Consider the following 20045-nt stretch of genomic DNA (forward strand, 5'->3'; position numbering starts at 1 on the left):
GAATGACGGTCGTCAGTGAGGTAATACTTGAGGCCTGACGCGGCGTTCAGGGGTCCAGTCGTGGTCGTTAGAGACTCGCAGTCTACTTTGAGCGTTTGTGAGTCAAAGACTTGTTGTTGTTGTTGTTGTTTGTCACAGCGCGTTCCTGAGGAACAGTCCTCCCCAAGATTAGAAACATACATTGTTATAAGCACCAAATGACCAAACAGTAGTCATTTAATTCAGAATTTCAATATCAAAATGAATGAAAAAATCCCTGTGCGAAACCTGAATTTGCGAGTTCTCAAAAAATACTCGGAAATTTGTGTCTTGTGAAGTCAACAATATTGAACACTGGCGGGAAAGAAAAAAAAAACACAAAAATAACAATCCAAGTTTTATACAGATTTTGTGAAAAAAAATAATATCCACCTGACTTTCAGAGATTTTCTTGAACACTTTGCACGACTCCAACTGGCAGTGAGAAGTAACCAAAGAACCCCGAGAACACAACGTGGACCTGAACACAACGTGGACCTGAACACAACGTGGACCTGAACACAACGTGGACACAGCTGTTCGCTCGCCGCTTAAATATGTCGACGTCCAAATATGTCGATGTCAAATGTTAGAAGCTGTGCTGCATCTCCACTGAGTCTGTTGAGACTATTGTGTGGATTAAAATGACAATTCTAGGTAGCAGAGAGATGCATGACCCAAAAAGCTGTAAACGTGGGCGTGTCAGTGCTCGCCTGCTGCTGCTGAAGAACTGCGAGGATGGATATTAATAAGGGCGGCTACGTTTTTAAAATGAACAAATATTGCATTTTCAGGTTTTTTTTTAGCGTGAGCGTTTTGCCGTTTGATAATGGCGTCCTTATAAAAAAACGAAAAAGGCGGGTGAGATGAGGAGATGGAGGCGGAGCTTCATCTTCTGACACACTCACACCCCGCAGACACACACGTGGCCGAGGATGTGATATATTGGTTTTGTGTCTTTCTCAGACAACATAAAGATGCATCTATATACTTTGACACCGATGGCGAGTCTGTCTTTAAAAAAAAAAAAAAATCCTAATTTATCGCCCCAACATATAGATAGTAGTTCTGGGATCCACTCTTCTTTTTTTAACAGTCTAAAGTCTCTCTTACTCTCTTCAGTCTCTCCCTCTGTAATGACATTTTATGTACAATATTGGTATATAGAACATAAATTACTACACAAAATTTTCAGCCTATTCACAATTGACAATCATCAAAGAACCCAATAAGCAAATTAGACAAAGCCAACGAAATGGAAATAAAACAACGAAAAAAAAAAGACAATTTACTTGATAAACAGCTTAAAATCGATGCCTGTTATATAACTTTTTCCATATACTTTCTGTGCTCCCGAGTCGTGTCGAGTGTATTGTTGAAGAAAAAGAAAACAAAAAAACACCTTTTTTGTTTTCTATATAAAAGAAAAACTCCTCCGCTCTCAGTCATTGTCTCAGGAGGATGAAATCTGCACCAAGCTCCGAAAAAAAAAAAAAGACGGTCGCGTGATTCCCGACATCTTGTGTGTGTGTAAACAGAGCACCAGTAGTGTCTTGGTTCCATGTGTCTCTTCTGTACAAAAGTATAAATATATGCTTTCTCTCCATTAGTTTTCTCTTTTTTTTTTCGTTTTCGTTTTGTTCACATATCTAGGATGTAGCGGACACACACAAAAAAAAAAGGTTGTTTTAGTTCCTTTAAATAAAAATAAAAACGCACACCAGTGTTGCGGTATCTGTGCAGGAGGTTGTCAGTTCTTCTTGTAGTTGTCCTCCATCCCTCTTTCTTTTTTTTTCCATCCCGAGTTTGCTGGCTTGTGTTGACTTTTACCGTCGGGCGTTTTGCTCGCTGTTGGTTGATCGTCTTTGCATAAATAAAAAAAGGTTTTCGGCAACAGTCCCGCGGCCACTGGGCCCCAAAAAAAAAAAAAAAAACCGTTGTGTCCGTTTTAGCTACAGCAGATCCATCTTAGGTCTGTAATGGAGCAGGAGGGGGGATTTCTGCAGGGGGAGACAAAAGCACAACCTCAGCATGTTTTCTGAGAGAGATGCACCCTGGGAGCTTTTCCGATGCTCGTCCTGTAGAGTGTGATCGACTCCACGTGTGTCGCCGCTCTCTCCCAGAATGCAACACAACGACTCTCAGCACGTCACACGCACCGAAACCAGGGCTTACCTTAAATCTCCATCTTGTCACAACAACAAATTTCAACGTGTGGTCCTTTCCCAAGATTTCCTCGTTGCATAAAATGTCCAGCTGTGGGGAAAAACACACACAAAAATAAAATGAGTGTTTTTAAACTGAGGCGAACGACGAAGACGAAGACGAAGACCGCTGGCCGGAGACGTTCTGGTTTTTCAGACTGCGAGGCAGAAAGAAATGAACTTCCTCCACCTCTGCTCTTATTATTGTTCCAGTTTCTCGGAGAGGCTTTATTCGGACGTGGAGTGCGGCTCCCGTGTGGAACACAGACGCTCGATACCGAACACAAGCCGGCTCCCAAATCTACCGTCCCCCTGCGAGGTCAACATTGATGTTGGGCTGAGGGGCGCCTCGCATCGGCATCTACCGATCAATACTGGGGAGGGAGGGAGGGAAAGAGAGGGAGAGACAGCAGCACCACCTGCTGGCTGTGGCTGGATCAGCACCAGCCTGAAAACATAATCCAGAGGAGACTGCATGAGGGTCAACGTAAGAGACGTCTGAGGGGTAAAACCACAAGAAAAGAACGACCCTGATCCTTTTTTTATGTCCTCTAACACAGTGATTTTCAACCACTGTGCCATGAGAGATCATCAGATGTCAAATTTCACTTTAATCTGTCCCAAAAAATATTATTTAGTTGCCGCAAATGATTTTCCATTGTTGAGCATCTAAGCCTGCAATATAGTGGCTGGCCGAGCAATAAAAATACTCCTCCATTCCAGTAGGTAGCGCAATAATTACCTACCATATGTGCTGTGTTATGCTACAATGTGACATTTTGTAACTTTTTGGGTCGTTGGTGTGCCGCATGATTTTTTTATTGTAGCAAATGTGCCACGGCTCAAGAAAGGTTGAAAAGCACTCCTCTAATAAAGTAGAAAGGTTGTCCAACACAGCAAAATTAACCCGCAAAAGAAGAAGAAAGAAGAAATACTGTAATTACATTCACACTGAATTGGACAAAAAGTGTCTTGGATAAATAAAAAAATGTAAGACTCATTCTCTGGTTCCTGAACTGGGTTCACGATCCCTCAGATCCATCAATGAAAGAAGGAAACGTCGGGTAATCCAGAGCGCCCATATTTGCAGGTGCATGGTTTTCAGTGGTTTAAGACTACATTACATCTTAACACTAATTGAACCTTTTAAAAGCCCGGTCGATTGAGGGCATTGATCAACTGTAAAAGGTTTCCGATCCAAGAAGGTTGGAAACCGCTGCTCCGAAATGTGAGACTCTCGTCTTTACAATACCGTAGATTATCGATCTGATAATATCTCCTACACTGAGCTCACAATCTTCCTAAAAAAGGGGCTGTTGTCGAGGTTTTGGGCGTTTCTTCTCTTCGTGAATTGACGCGTTCACTTCCTGCGGGGACATTCAGACGCGTGAGTAAATGTTCTCTGTTCTCTGACAAAGACGAGATCTGTGCCAACGCGTCCTTTTCCCCGATAGTCAATAGCTGGGACAACAATGGCCGACGATATGATGGAGCCTCTCCCACTCATCATTTTAAAAAAAGAGATGAAGAAGTAAAAAATAGAAGCCGCGGAGGAGTCTGAGATGATTATTCACGGCGTTCTAAAAATCCATCCGTCAAAATTACCGCCCACTCCCTCCTCCCTCCCACCGCCGCTTTAGAGACAATAAATAGAAAAAGGGAAATAAAATGTCCACATCTCGATATCAGAAGGGCTCGTTTAGTCGTTTCCTGCTAAATATAACAAACACAACGGGCCTCCTGTGAGTCGGTGAGGAAAAGTATAATTAACAGACCTTTTGGTCGCGCTTTATAATAAATAAAAACTATTTAGCATTATTTAAATCATTAACTAACACTTTATAAATGATCTTATCACCTGTGGGCTAAAAGATCTTCGTCCTGCCCTTAATTTATGAGCTGTCCCCACAAGTGATGGATTACTTGGAGTGGTTTGCATTTGCATTTGACAGCTGCAGAAGAGATGCTTTGCATGCAAAGGTTTGGAGTTCACCTTCGCAAGCAGGGAACAGAGAACACAACTGAGAAAATACAAAATGTCCATTTCGGTACCTCATTAAACGATGTCAGGTTAAGCTTTTTGGCGATGAACTTCTTGAGGTGCAGGACGGTGGCTTGAGCCGAGCAGCGGATCCACTTGCGCTTCAGACCCCGCAGCTTGCTGCTGTTGCACTCCAGGCAGATGCTGACCTGAGGGGAGGAAACACGCAGAGACATGAACCTCCGGCTGGGGAACAAACGCCCTCACAGGCTGCACCGAAAACAAGATGGAGGCCGTCTTCATGTAGTTTCAGACTATCAATCAACCACCTGCAGATGTTTACTTCCTGTCAGCATGCATTGCAACAGGAAATACAAAAGGGATTAGAATGATTGAAAATATTATTAATGGGTATTTATTAAATAATACAAATTAATATGTATAATATGTAAAATATGTATAATATGTATTAACACAGTAGAAGACGCCTAACCGACTTTTAAAAGCCCTGTGAAGCAGCTGCTACATTGTGCACGGCATGTGTGTTTATATATCTATATATCTTTTATGGATTGTTCTTGTTGGCTGTAAAATTGCAGTCATATATATATATATATATTATTTTATTTAATAAATACCCATTAATACTAATATATATTATTAATGGGTAATAATTAAATAATACAAATTAATATATATATATATATTATTGCATTGTTTTAATAAATACCCATTAATACTATATGAAAATGTATATATATATAGTATTAATGGGTATTTATTAAATAAAATATATATGTACATATAAACCTTTATTATTAATAATTCTTATTCAGTAATACTGTAATACTACAATATGATGACATGACAATATAACCTCAAAAAGAGAAAAGAGAAAAATTTAAGATTTCTAATCAGAGACTAATACAATGAATATGATCTCTTCAGTAATTCAAATAAATAGGAAACAGATTCATAATTAAAACACACACATGGCAGGTGGAGTGCACTTAGTTTAGTTAGTTTTCAATGAATTTATGAGGAAACTTGGATTCAGATTAGCTCTTGATTGAGTTTTGAGTATAAATATTGGATTATTATTCCCTGATTAAAGGGTCAAAAGCTGTTTAATCTGCTGGTATCCGACTGTGTGGTTTATCAGCTCATTAACTTCTTTAAAAGTTGTGTGTCACGGACTCGCCACACGCAGAAGGACAATCTGCAAAACCGTCCAACCAACGAGTCTCGAGTTACTCATCTAACCTCATGTTTATGAACAAAGAGAACCAAGAGAACCGGAACTAAAATGCAACAATGTGTCGTGTTCTACACAGCAGATCCTTAAAGTCCAGTATCTACCGTTCCTCATGAGCTCTGCTGTAAAAGGACTATAAGGCGTGTTTGTGTTTCTCTTCCTGGCTTCTCGGCGCCACCAGGCAGGAGACGGTTGCAGGAGTCAGGATGCGTTACAGCCGGTGATCCGCTGCCCACACATCAGAGAGACAGAAGCTCTCTCTCTCATGAAAAACATTCTGCTTTCAGCTGCGACTCTGAAGTCTCCTCTGCTCTCTGATAAACACTGAGCCGCCGCTCCATAAGCAAAGAGCAGCAGCGTTTGCAGTTTGACGCCTCAAGTTCGTCATCTTTTGATGGATTTTGGCCGCTGGACATCTTGTTTTTTTTTTTTGCAGCCAGTGAAAGTGACCAATACGTCTCTGGTTAGCGACCTGTCAATCACAGTAGCCCCGCCCTAAAGCCTTCCCTGCTTTCTAAATGACACTTTGCAATGCAACCAGCAGAAAGTTCCTCACACTTCCTCCCTTCTATATATTTCACTTCTTTACATTTATTGAGAGCTGCTTTACTACTCTTCTAGTTTATCGCAGCAGCAATCCTTCTAGAAGAACGCCACTCGTCCCGATGCATTCCACCGTTGGCGGTAAATCACGGTAATGAATGTGAAGATTGTATTTTTGCAGTTTATGGAGGGTATTTTCTCTTTGTATAGGCCTTTCTGTATCATCACAGGTCCCTTTTCCTGACCACCTTCCAATAATGTTCACTCCTATCTTGTATATATTTTTATCCCACCAGATCACCTTGCAATGCATGATCCCTCTCTCTCTCCCTCCTTTTTATCAGTCATCTTGTATTCCTCGGCTCTTTCCATCCCTCCTCCTCCTCCTCCTCCTCCTCCTCCTCCTGCATTAGTTATTCTGAACGCATTCTGCAGCGCTGCTGAATATCCAAAGGGCGAGACCTCTGGCCTCACTGAGGCGGCCGGCCTTCACCCACATGTCGGCAAAGAGCCGCTTGATGGGAGACGAATTACTTTATTTTTGTATTTTATTTTTTAGAAATCCGCCTGCTGGCTTTTTGTTCTCTTATAAAATTACAACTAAAATGATGTATGAAAGCAGCCGCCTGTGCAGCGTGACCCTTTGTCCAACACAACAGTCTCTCTGCTTTATTAATATCAGTTTGCAGCCAGAATATAAATGAAATCAAGAAAGAAAAAAAGAGCCCATTTTCCATTTTAAAAAACGCGATCTGGAAGTGGATCGATACAAACGGACGCAGCAACAAAGACAGAAGTCTCCGGTGATTTAAAAACCGCCCGGTAACTCACATGGGGGCCTTTTATACACTGTACCCACGATTATCAGCAACAGTATTTTAGCTCCTTGGTGCTTTTGTCCCCGACTGCTTTGTATCCCACAATTATTTTATCCACTTTTCTTCTTCTAATCGCTGCTAAAACGCAAACCGGTGAGGACTGCCTCTCAAATTTCCTTGTACTTAAGAAAATTGGTTTATTGTTAAAGAGCTGGTTCACCTAATTTACATTAAAATGACGCTCTCTCTCTTCCCTCCAGCGATATCTATCCATGCACATTTATTTACTCTAAATAAGAGTTAACAGTTTGTATACGCAACATTTATAGTTGTATTTTCCCCGCGCTGTATTTGTGTTTTCTCCACAGACGATATAAGAAGTGATCGTACGTGAAGCCTTGAGTTCGCCGATTTTACCGTCGCCATGTTGTTTTTTGCAACCGATAAACAGAAGGGACAATATTTGGACTGTGGAGGAATGACGTAGAGAAACCTGTCAATCACCTTGTAGCCCCGCCCCTGAAGCGTCCCCTGCTTTATGGTCTATTTGACTCTAAATGACCATAATTTACAGACTTGAAACTAGAGATTGAGACATGAACTCATGTTTACAATGTTTACTGAGGGAATACATCAAGAGAAGTAGTCATTTATATAGACTTCTATACAACCAGAGGAGTCGTCCCCTGGTGGTCAGGAAAGAGAATGCAGCTTTAACACATGAAGCATATACTTCTATACAACCAGAGGAGTCGCTTCCTGGTGGTCAGGAGAGAGAATGCAGCTTTAACACATGAAGCATATACTTCTATACAACCAGAGGAGTCGCTTCCTGGTGGTCAGAAGAGAGAATGCAGCTTTAACACATGAAGCATAGACTTCTATACAATCAGAGGAGTCGCCTCCTGGTGGTCAGGAGAGAGAATGCAAGTTTTTAGAAACTTCCGCACCGGCTTCACTCGGCAGAACCACCTGTTTTTTTTCCAGGGAGTTTTTTTTGTACGAGCGTATACATTATTTTTCCAACGTAAATCCTACATATTCCGCTATCAGCCAGGTTCAAGTCCTCTGCATCAGAGGTTCACCGCTCTGTCAGATCTCTGTCGACTCATGTCGGATTGAGAACAGTGTAAAATTTCTATTTTATTTGGGAGGAAGCCGTTGGAAATGATGGAGGATTGTTCAGCGTAGCAGAGACTGAATCACGCTGCGTTCATAAATAAAAACAGAGCAAAGAAAATCTATATTTGTGATTCGTGACAGTGATTTTCTTTCATCTCATTTAGACAAACCAAGTCCCTGGAGCGACGAGACGCAAAGCTCCCAAAAAAGTGCTTACCTGCTCGTCGCTACGGTGATAGTCGTTTTCCTCCTCTGGTTTCTCTTCTCCCGTCTCCTTATTGGCCGTCTCCTCCGATTTTGCGTCGCCTGCGCAAAAAAAAACAAAAACAAAGTGAGGAAGAGCTGTGTGCAGTTCAGGGACACCTCGTTGTCTCCGTGAACGCTGCAGTTCGAACCTGCAATCATGCACTTAACTCAAGAGGCTCGAGCTCAATAGACGTCTGTAGTGCTGTTGGCTACAAGACATGTCGGGCATACGTTTGTATCTGCAGCATTTTAAAACAGCTCGAGATGTTTTGTTAAATAACTCTACAGGTGAATGGAGTATTACAAGTTTCCAATATGCAAATGAGGCATTATCTGATGGGAACTTTTGGTGAACTCTGCAGACGTAAATAGACAAAAGCAGTAAAATAAACAATTAAATGTGTATTTTGTGAAACATTTTTAAGGAAGCAACATCTCTAAATTCATCAGTGCATGAAAAATGACGTCTTAGCCTTTAGCGTCTCGCTTTAAGCTCGAGGAACATCCTCGTCACCAACACACTAAAATAGTCTTATACTTGAGTATTTGAGTTTCCCCAGAACTAGTCTGTCTCCCTGCTGCTATAATCTGGTGTCTTGTGGGCACATGAACACAGTAGAAGACGCCTAACCGACTTTTAAAAGCCCTGTGAAGCAGCTGCTACATTGTGCACGGCATGATGTTTATATATCTATATATCTTTTATGGATTGTTCTTGTTGGCTGTAAAATTGCAGTCATCAAAAGTCCAAATTGCGGTTCTGTGACAAAAATAAAATAAAAATCGCTGCACAGATTTTCTGTAACCGCTTAAAAACAAAGACGCTCAGTGTGTGCAGTGGCTGTAATAACACGGTGTGTGTGTGTGTGTGTGTGTGTGTGTGTGTGAGAGGACCGTTTACTTCAGATGGCTCTGCGCTCAGCCCTCTGTGACCGCTTTCCATTCGGACTAACTGTCACCAATTCCCCGGAGCGTTACCGGGCCGCTCTGATGTCGCCTCCCGACTGCAGACTCGCTGATTGCTTATCAAGAGGCGCTCGCTCTTGTAGTCGCCGCTCACCTTCAGGCGACCCTGGAGTATCTCGGTCGACTCTAAAACGCGGATGAAGAGCCCGTTTGTGTCGGGAGGTAACGGGACGAGCGCTCCAGTCTGCGGATGTTTTTATTTATTTTAAACCGAGCCGTTTCTGCCTGAAAGAGTTTCTGTCTGGCTCATTTGAGGCCTGTGACACGACATCACGTCACAAAGGCGGTGCAGCGATGTGAGGCGAATGAGACGGAGACAAATAACCGTCTGTGTCTTAGGAAGGATCTGGCATCACGATACGGGTGTTGATTCAATATATTGTGATAAACACAACTATATGCATTAAAAAAAGTTCAAGTTTTTATGCAATCAGAAAGTGCATTTATCCCACAACATCGCAGCACTACTTGTTGTGCAATCTGAGCCGCAAATCTATTAATTCGGTCCAGAAAAACAAAACTTGACTATATATATATATATATATATATTTCTATATCCCCGAAAGTGTATATATTTTTAAAGAAAAAGAATAATAAATTAGAGAAACGAGTCGGTTGTGCGCTTCTCAGGGGTCGCCGTGAGGAAAACTCAAAGTGAAAAGTTGAAATACCACTTTAATGATTCAACTTCTTCAATTCCCTGTTGAATAAAGAGCAAAACAGGGAATGCATTCATTCTACCTAAAGCGAGGTTGTTTCATCGTAGACGAACATCGGACTTCACGTTACCGGCGCTGACGTTCCCGCTCCGGTTGTTAGCGGCGTGGAGCGTTTATTTACCTCGGCTCGTTAGAGGACCCACGAGAAGGTTTCTGCTTCTGAGGGGATCTGGGTAAATGAGACTTTAATTAAGTGCAATGCGGCTCAGCTCTGCGGGCATTAGCCGAGCGCCCGCTGCCGCCTGTAGTTAGCGTCGTGTGATCTCCGCTTCACTTTAGTCTGCCGTCAGGATTCTTCGTGCTTTGGAACCGACGGTGAAATGCAACCGAGGAGCGGGTTTTTTATTTCTGACGTGCAAACGATCCTTAAAACACGTTTGTGTGTGTCTGTGTGTGTGTTTGTGTGTGTTCTGTAGCTGAAGTGGACTTCAAGCGAGAGCAGTTCCACTTCCATTTGAGCCTTAATTACCAAAAATGGGAGCGGGGGATTAAGTGAGCGATTAGGCCGGCATGACGGCCCTCTGGGCGCGTTTACATTTACATTCACGTTTACGGCACAACAAGCGAGGCTCGCTCGCCAAATTGCCTTCTTTTCTACTGCTTAATGGTGGCCGCTGCTACTCTGTCGGTCTGCTGGCCTTTTTTTTTTGAGAAGAACGAGATGAAAACCAGGATTTCCGTAGCCGCACGTTTGCTCGGTTTTGTTGTGCAAATGTGACCAAAAGGCTGTTTTTCTCCACCGGCTTCAACAGAGCCATGACCAACACGCCCTGCAGCCTGAGGCCCAAACATCCGGCTCGCTTGACCTTGATATGACCCTGATATGACCCTGATATGACCTTGATATGACCTTGATATGACCCCTGTAACGGTGTGTTGTTTGTTACCTTTGTGTTCTCATAGTTTTTGTATGAATCAAACCAGAGGATTAAGCTAATTAGAGGAAACTGGCTCCTTGCAGGATAAATGAGTCAAAAGCGTCACAGTCGACCTCGTGACCTTTTGCATGCAAACATGGGGGAGAGAAAAGATGCTTCTTCATGTAGGATATAGAGGCGTGTGGGACCGTACCGTTGTGTTGATCTAGATGAGTCTTCATGTGGCAAAGATCTCCTTTAATGTCTCCAGGAACCTCCATCCCCAACTTCTGGTAGAACTCCCGCTGCTTCTTTATCTCCGCTGCACGAGGGAGAAGAATCAGAGGACGTGTCTTTCTCTCTCAAGGTCACCGCGACTTTGGCTCTTTTTTCTAAATGTGCACTGAAACACGCTTCATTAGGTCTTCTAACGACCAGAATAGAATATTAAAATGGGGTTTCTTTCAGCGATGCAAAGTCAAATTTAAGCTTTAAGTGGAAATAATGACGTAATGTCTGTTAAGTCACAATTTAACACAATGGTGAAAGAACTGTAATATTCACATACCTGTGGAGACATTTACAGATTTAAATGCTGTATTATAAGCATCGTAAAGAGACACTCACCCTCTTGAAGGCCCGGTACCAACTTGTAGACAATGTCTTGCATTGTTCTGTCATGGCTGCAAAGAACAACACACAGGTTAGTTACCTTCTAGTGACGATGAGCTTTAAAACACTATCGGCTCTACTAACGTCAGGGTTCACACACATTCTGACCAATACTTTTCCATGACTTTAAACCAAATTTCCATGACAAACATTTAGTGAAATCTGGGTGTAAATAGTAAAAAGTGAGTAAATGTACTATTTAAACTAACAATGAGAATACAAAGCATACAGTAAACCTTAAATGACTCAAATGAATGAGACAATAGTTTGATTAAAAGAATAAACATTTATATAGATGCCTGTATGTATGCCTGCTTATATTTTGAGCGTCTTTCTTTTAAAAGCATATTCATTATTTCAAACTCAGCGTAAATGAACGACATGAACACATGAATATAACACATTTACATGACTTTTACAACACTTTTGGGATTTTATTTTTTTTCAAGGACTTTTCCAGGTTCTGGAAATAACTATTTTAAAATGTCAAATCACCGTAAGAAACCTGTAAAGTTGTTTGAGTCTGGACACAATGCGGGAAAAGGAAAAACATGTTTCTGCCACAGAATATTGAACTTATTTAACTGATAAAACATAGTTTTTCTGATGTAAAGCACCAAATCCCAACCTGAGATTTACTAAGAAATGTCAACCGCGTTGGACAGGGATAAAATGAAAGGCCAGCTGCTCTCGGAGGCCGGCGTGCAGCACATGTTTAGTCAGTCGGTGTTAAGCAGCCGTTACCCGTCACAGCGAGGTGACGCAGGTGAAGGCGGCGCGGCGCTCGGGCGCTTTGACAGGCGGCGAACGGGTCGGGTTTGTTTCTGTGTCGTTTATATAATAGCTCCTCCAGGTTGAGGCTCTTTTTAAAAAAGGGAAGCGAAACACTGACCCCTGCTGGACAGAGCCGGTAGTGTGTTCTCACTGAGTGTGTATGCAGGTATCGTTCGGTTTGATTGGCCTCTACGTGTTACCTGTGTTTTCTTTTCTTAGAATAACTTGAGAAAGATGATTCAAAAGGTGATTTTAATCCCAAAGAGACTTTCACCAGTTTAAACACTGAACTGCCTCCATGTTGAAAAAGAGGCTTTGTGAATAAAATTGCAGCGTCTTGCTTTTACAAACTCACTGAAGACTGTAGTCCATTTTTATGATTTATAAAACCAGGAAGTTACACATTATTGTATTTATTCATCCAGACTTTGTCCATCTATGCTGCAAAAAAATAAAGACTTTTTCGTGATTTTGAGCATATAAGAAAATGCCAAAAAAAGTAAAGTCATGTGTATGGTGTACGGCTCATTGTGATAAATATCTTACATCTTACATCCTGTCAAATCAGCGGCCGTTAACATGTGTGCTAAACGTTGTTCCTTCCCATAACTAAAGCATGTTCTGGGTTCTAAACATGGTCCTGCGGTGGTTTTATTGCCGCGTGTCCGTGAAATAATTAACCGGATTAAAACCGTCCAGGAAATCCACACTCAGCGGAACGAGAGTCTGGATTAGTTACATCCACTCGGATCCATCTTCTCCGTGAGCAGATGGCTTTTATTTGTTAATTTGCCTTCAAAATCACTTGTGATGTTTCCCATCAAATCCAATTTCCTACAAACAATGAGGCAAAAAAAACAACAACAACCAGCTGTGCGAAGAGCTAATGTGTTTGAAATGAAGCGTTTCCTGCAGACGGCTTCAGTTTGGACAATAATGAGTGAATCTGCTGGTGAGCATGAAGTGTGTGCGTCGCATTAATCAGACAATAATGCATGAGCGCTCAGAGGGGGAGTAAACAACAACAACAACAACAACAACAACAACAACGACGACGACCTCCCTCAGAATTGTAAATTAGTTGAAGTCATAAATGATATAAAATATCATAAAAATGAATATTTCTAATTAATTGGAAGACTCTTTTTTTTTAAGTTGAAATGAATGCTAATCTATTTAAAAACCAGACTACTTAGTCTTACGCATCAGAGCTGATTGCAGCAGAGTGTGGCATTCGTTAATTAATCAGACTGGTATTATGCACACACACACACACACACACACACACACACACAGACACTTTTTATGGAAATAAGATGGAGAAAAAGGCCGAGCAGCACTTTGTTCCTCGGTGGTTTATTGTTTACTGTCAGAGCACCGTTGATGCCCCAAGAGCAGCTGACCAAAAGCTGTCAGAGTGTGTGTGTGTGTGTGTGTGTGTGTGTGTGTGTGTGTGTGTGTGTGTGTGTGTGTGTGTGTGTGTGTGTGTGTGTACTATATGTTTGTGTGAGGGAGGAATGCACAAAGAAACCTAGAGAGGGAAGAAGTGCACTTAAGGTAGAGAAGGAGAATGAAGAGGATGTCAGTAAAAGACAACAACTGTGTGTGTGTGTGTGTGTGTGTGTGTGTTTGTGTGTGTGTGTGTGTGTGTGTGTTCCTCACTCACCCGATGTACTGCAGTGGATGACTTTGATGAATGACAATCCTACACGTGGGGCACGTGTTGTTTTCCTCCAGATACTTCACTAGGCAGCTTCTACAAACTGGAGACACACACACACACACACACACACACACACACACACACACACACACACACACACACACACACACACAGTGGAGATGTGGTTACTCTCACAGCTACATATTTATAAATAAACACAATGATGCTGTGTCCTGATTATCTGCTGAATAAATCTGATCACAGTCTCTTCTGACGGTTTGAGGGACTCGACCACATATTCCTCATTTTTAAAATCTCTCTTCAGGCAAAACTTTTCCATCTGTAGCTCACGATTATGGCCCGGCTGTTATTAGCTCATGCATCATACAAGAAATGTCAGTACAGAAGAGTCAAACATATATTTGAAGTAGTTTAGAAACTGTTTGTCCACCAGAGGGCACTGACGAGTTTGTTTTTACACATGGGTTATATTTTGGTTACAATATTTTAATAAGCAATTAACAGGGATGCTTTAAACAAATTGTAATGTTTGGTGTCGATGTTTAAATGAAGAATCCAACAATAATTTTAATTATATCTAAATCTTTCCTGCCTCGGTGGAGCTGTGCTTGTGATGTCTTAATCTGTGACGATAAGAGCAGCTGACTTATATTAAACTGTAAATGTAGTATTTCCTCTTTAGTCACTGTTTGTGACTGCTTGTTGTTTCATATTGCGTTAAATGTTAAAAGATCTTAAGAGGAACTTTCATCTTGTGTTGATTCTATCGCCCCCTGTGGACAGAGGTGGAAGTGTCTCCGAGCCCAGAGTCCTTTTAGAAAACCTCTCATTTAACTGTCCGACAGTCCGCTTCGCTCGGTCCTGGTCCTGGTTCTGGTCATGGTCTTGGTTCTGGTTCTGGTCCTGGTTCTGGTCCTGGTTCTGGTTCTGGTCCTGGTTCTGGTTCTCCCCTCCAGCGGACCCAGTAACACGGTCTGGGCCTCCAGCAGCGGGGTGTCGGTGCTTTACTAATAATTATCTAATATTTCATCTATAAAATGCCCGTCACAATTCCCCTGAGCCCAAAGTGACATGTTCAGATCGATTGTTTAGTCCACGTGTCACAATATTCTATTTGAAATGATATAAAGCAGAGAAACTTTGCATTTGGGATGTTTGGGGTTCTGCATTAATCGAGTCATTTCCTGTCTTCAACTAACTGATGAATTGGAAACGAAGCAATTAGAGACGATCCTGCAGAAAAAGATGTCGACGATGATGAAATGAAAAGGATAATGTATCATGTTCACATGATGTTCAAACATAAATCCCCTTCAAGCTCTGCGTGCATTAATACGGGACATATTTCTTTAAACCGGCGCTGCAGCCGTGGCTCCATCAGAGCTGCAGTGGTGACGTGATGTGAATCTCTTTGTCTCAGGTGTCTGGAGCCTCCTTTTGTTTTGCTCTTTCCAAAGTGAGGGAAGCAAAGCGTCGACGGATGTTTACAGTGAGCGGAGCGGCTCCCGTCTGTGGAGGGAGAGCTCCCTCTGCTGGAGGGACGAGGTAGCACACGTCTGGGTTTATCTTCCTACATCTTTTATAGATTCAAGATTATTATTTTATTGGCATATGCACAGATAACAGAGAATTACAGTAAGTTTAAGCTTAAAAAAATAAGGATCGCACTTTTGCGTGCGCAACCTTTATAAATGTAGAATAAATAAATAAATAAACTAAAGTTGTTGTCGGCAGGACGATGCAAAGACGTCAGCCGCGGTGGGCGCCATTATAACGCTGCTCGCTCTCTTTTTTTACCATTTAGGAGCTTAGTTCTTCATCTTGTTTGAAGCTTATTAGAGTTGCTTTGGAGCAGGGAGGAAAAGCGAGTAGTTGTTTAGTTTTTTGCATAAAAAATGCAATAACTTTTGCAACAACAGCAGCGAGCTGGAGGGGATTGATCTGATTGACTGACTAAAGACTGGCCATGTGACTAAAGGGCACCCGAGGGAGACCTCGTTAACTCAGTTGACCCTCCACCCCATCCAGGTCTTACAAAACGGATGATTCAGGGTCAGGAAGCTTCCGGCTGGGAAACTCTCACGAGGAAGCGATGGCCTACAACTAGTTTTATGAGAGAGATGAAAAGATTAACAGTTATAGAAACCCAGATACTGTGACGCACTACTGAATGGAAATCCAAAGTCTAAATGTTGAGCTCCGGCTCACTGGTTTCTTTCAACAGTGGTCCATGTTTCCATCACGACACACTTTAATTACTTTCATGCCTCTTGGTCAAAGCTTGCTGCTTCTTTTAGAACAGACTCCGCCACGTCTGAAGCAAAAAAAAGGTTTTCTTTGTCTTTAAACTTAAAACTGTTTTATTTTGAGTTTCTTTCATTTCGTCTAGTTTCTTTTCTCTGTTTTGTAAAGCGCTTCTGTTTTGAAAAGTAATAAACGCATAAAGTTGACATTAAAAGATGCTTCAATCACTTTCTCACTCATCAAAATGCTGATTCAACAATGCCATCAACGCCATTTTATGAAAATAATCTTTACCCTGTTGAGGTTCCATTTAATCCTTCAGGGTAGAAGACACAAACTCAGACGTTGAAAGTAACTGACTTCCAATATCTTAAAGTTACATTGATATAAAACCGACTGAAGGCAAACGGAAGGAAGGAAAGGAAAGAAGGAAAGAAGGCAGACAGGAAGTGTGTGTGTGACACCTACAGGTGTGTAAGCACTCGGTGACGGTGGTGGCGTCGATCAGGTATCCATCACACAGACGACATGTGATGTGGGCGTTGATGTGACAGAGCTTTATCTTCCTCGTCAGCATGTCGGGGTTCTGGGGAGGAAGAAGAGAAACTGGATGAGCCGGAGTGAGCATGGAGCAGAGAGCCTGCCGGTTAAAAGACTTCAGGACCAACGGGACGCCGCCTGCAGGTCTTTTCTCACTCTGAGACCACTTCATGTCTGTGGCTGTGGACTCGGCTTCAACAAACAATGTACTGCATCCAAAGAACAATACAGCTCTTCCTCTGGGAGTGAACAACCACTGACGAGCGTCGTTTCCATGATAGTAGGTCACGCTGAATCATTATGATTATGCTCTCTGTCACCAATAATAAGCACAAAGTTAATATTTTTTTTGTGCCATTTCAAACATTTCCTGCCACGTTTCAGTGAAAAACTACAAAATCAAAACACTATTTACACATAAAACTAAAAAACATGTATAAAGTTGCTGCATTTGAAATTTCAGAGTGTATCTATGATTGAGAGATTGCCTCCATATGGCTCTCAACATGGCGACGGGCGACCAGAAGCTAACGGTGCTAACGGCATAAACAGTGCTGACGGAGCAGCAAAGAGAATGCATAACAAATAGTTGATTTTTGTATATATATATATATATATATATATATATATATATATATATATATATATATATATATATATATATATGATATTTACAATAATAGTTCATGGTTCTTAAATTCTTTTATTGTCGATTGCTTGTAGATTGTGCATTTAAAAGTGTTGTTGCACTTAGTTGCATGTAGTTAAAAAATAATAATAATTATATATATATATATATATATATATATATACACATATTTAAAAAAAAATATATATATACAAAAAAGAAAATTAATAATATATATATATATACATATATATATATATATATATATATATATATATATATATATGTATATATATATATATATATATTATAATACTTTTTTTAACTACATGCAACTAGTACAAAAAGTGCAACAAAACTTTTAAATGCATCTACAAGCAATCGACAATAAAAGAATTTAAGAATCATGAACTATTATTGAAAATCTTCCCCTAAATATTGGTAAACACTACCAATGTTGCACGTGTACACACACACACACACACACACACACACACACACACACACACACACAGGTCTACATTCACCTTCTAAGAACTTGCATTGTGTCTTAATGTTTGTGACCTTGAACCTGTGACCCTCTGCAGTGTGTTGTGTTTCCACCGTCCTGCGGGTCCCAAGGTGACCCAACCAGAAGGTTTTAGGTTCGTTCCCTGCGGCCGCTAATCTGTCCGCGGGCAACACTGTGAGCCGCTCGCTGTGCGTTGCTCCACAATCAGAGCTAAATGGCTGAAGTGTAAGTCGCATAACATCACAGATGCTCAAATAAAAGGAAGTCGTGTTGTGAGAAGTCCCTCGAAGACTTGAACTCAAATCAACCAGGAAAATCACAAAGGATACGTTTTTTGTGTGTTCTGTTTAAGAAGCGAGTGCACACAATGTGATCGATTGTCCAAACTATGTCACACGAAGGTTAATCAAACACAGCAATATGAATACAATTCCTACAAATGCGTAGAATAACACGGCTATGGAAAGAGAAGTCAGCTTTTCACCACTAAACCATTAGGGGGAGACGAAAACAAAGCCACTGCGAGTAAAATACCCACAATCCCACCACGCAACAATATGCTGGATATTCCTGCAGCACTTTACGTCAGCAGGCTGTTCGTATTGTCCTCCATGTCGGGTCTGATTGGACCCAGGGAGCCAGTTAGCCATCAGCCCTGCTACAGAGACCCTGTGTCTCCTGTGCTGAGCAGCTGAATCAATAGCTGTGGGTTTCTCTCTGGGTGTGACATCATCATCATCACGGAGCTGAGCTCAGAAATATACCGTAGACATCAGCTGCAGGGGAATATTTAGTCAAAACTAACCACTGTACCTTGACCTCAATGGAAAAGGTAATAAAAAAAGCCTTTTGGCTTCTGGCAGCGCACTCTGTGAACCAGACGGCTGGGAGGCGTTATCGTGTCTCTGTTTGAAGGCGTCCACGAGCATTGTGGGAGTCTCCTGCCAGATGGCAACAGCTGTGATGGCGGAGGGCCGGGTCATTAGGAAAGAAGGAGAAATCATCACTTAGGACTTAGGAAAAGAGCATCTGACTGCACTTGCACCCCAAGGTCGTATCCACACGTCAAGCTGATGGCGTGACCGTTTTCAAGGTCGTGTCCTCACATTGTAAGATACGTCGGGGACGTGAAGGTCATCAAGGTCATCGATGACATCATTACGGGGCCTGAATGTTAAGTTCTTCGTGACTCTTACGGTCTCAACCGAATTTGCTGTTTAACAAGCAAACTGACTGAATTCCTTATTCGGGAATTAGAGGAGGAATAACTCTTTAAATAAATAATTCAGAGGCGGGCTGAAGCCAGACAGCCCTCCGGTACGACTCTGAGCACAGAGGACGGACGTCTCCGTGTCTCATCGCACACTCGTTGCGTTGAAGATGTTCTGAAGCCGACGGCGTCCGTCTCCCGTCAACAGCTGGTTGTTCGGCTCGCTTCCCGTCATTTAGAGGCTCCGGATCGTTCTGTAAATCCTCCGGTGAGAGACGCGAGGCAGACTCCAACGTCTCCAGTGTTTTTGTTTTGTTTTAAACGGCCGACGGGACATTTTTATCTTTATTCTTTTTTTAAAAAGGATTTCACAAAGATGTCAGAGGGGGAGCTGAAAAGATCAGGCGATCGATTAGCCGATCAATAAGCAGCTCCTCGGGATAATCAAGAATATGTTGCAAGCAGGAATACAACATATTCCCCGGTTCTAGCTCCACAATTGTGAAGCTTGCTTTATAAATAAATATTTTTAAGACTTTGCATCATGGTGGGAATTCTTCACAGAATGTTTAAACATTTTATGGATGAAAGAAATCAGTCATTTGAGAGAACAAACATCCCATAATAGAAACAATGAACATAATTCCCTGTTTGAATCTCTATGGAGCCACATCGATGAACCTTCACTCAATTATAACTCCAAAGTAACACGTCTGTCCGCTACAGCGTCAACATTTGGGACGCACCAAAGCAGGAAACTCTACTTATTACTATTTAACTTCTACTTAACTTCTACCCAACCGAACCGTAAAGCACCAGAGGGGAGAAGAAACCTCTGAGGCTGAAGGAAACCCGACAGGAGGCGAAGAGGAGCGGATCCTTACCCCTAATACCGCCATGCGTCGGCTGTGGATGGTGCAGCGGCCACGTCTCTTCCTGCGGTTGTGCGGCCGACAGTGTTAGCTCCTCATCATGGAGAGCCTCTCATTGGAGCCTGAGGCGGAGAGAGAGAAGAAGAAGAGGCGTTAGGGGAATCTCGTTGATGCTGTTAAC

At 41.9% G+C, this 20045-nt stretch overlaps 1 protein-coding gene across 1 annotated transcript; it reads right to left on the reverse strand.

The window, feature by feature from the left end:
- Positions 1–1970: 1970 nt before the first annotated feature.
- On the reverse strand, positions 1971–19891 carry pcgf3 (polycomb group ring finger 3; the record flags this gene model as incomplete). The annotated part of the gene is made up of 9 exons (XM_079228708.1): positions 1971–2018; positions 2194–2274; positions 4275–4412; positions 8159–8247; positions 10944–11051; positions 11357–11412; positions 13842–13938; positions 16572–16689; positions 19877–19891. The coding sequence occupies 9 exons, from the start codon at positions 19889–19891 to the stop codon at positions 1971–1973; spliced, it is 750 nt and encodes a 249-aa protein (XP_079084834.1).
- Positions 19892–20045: the final 154 nt, after the last annotated feature.

Source organism: Taurulus bubalis (genome assembly GCF_910589615.1).
Source record: "Taurulus bubalis genome assembly, chromosome: 13".
NCBI classification, from domain to species: domain Eukaryota; kingdom Metazoa; phylum Chordata; class Actinopteri; order Perciformes; family Cottidae; genus Taurulus; species Taurulus bubalis.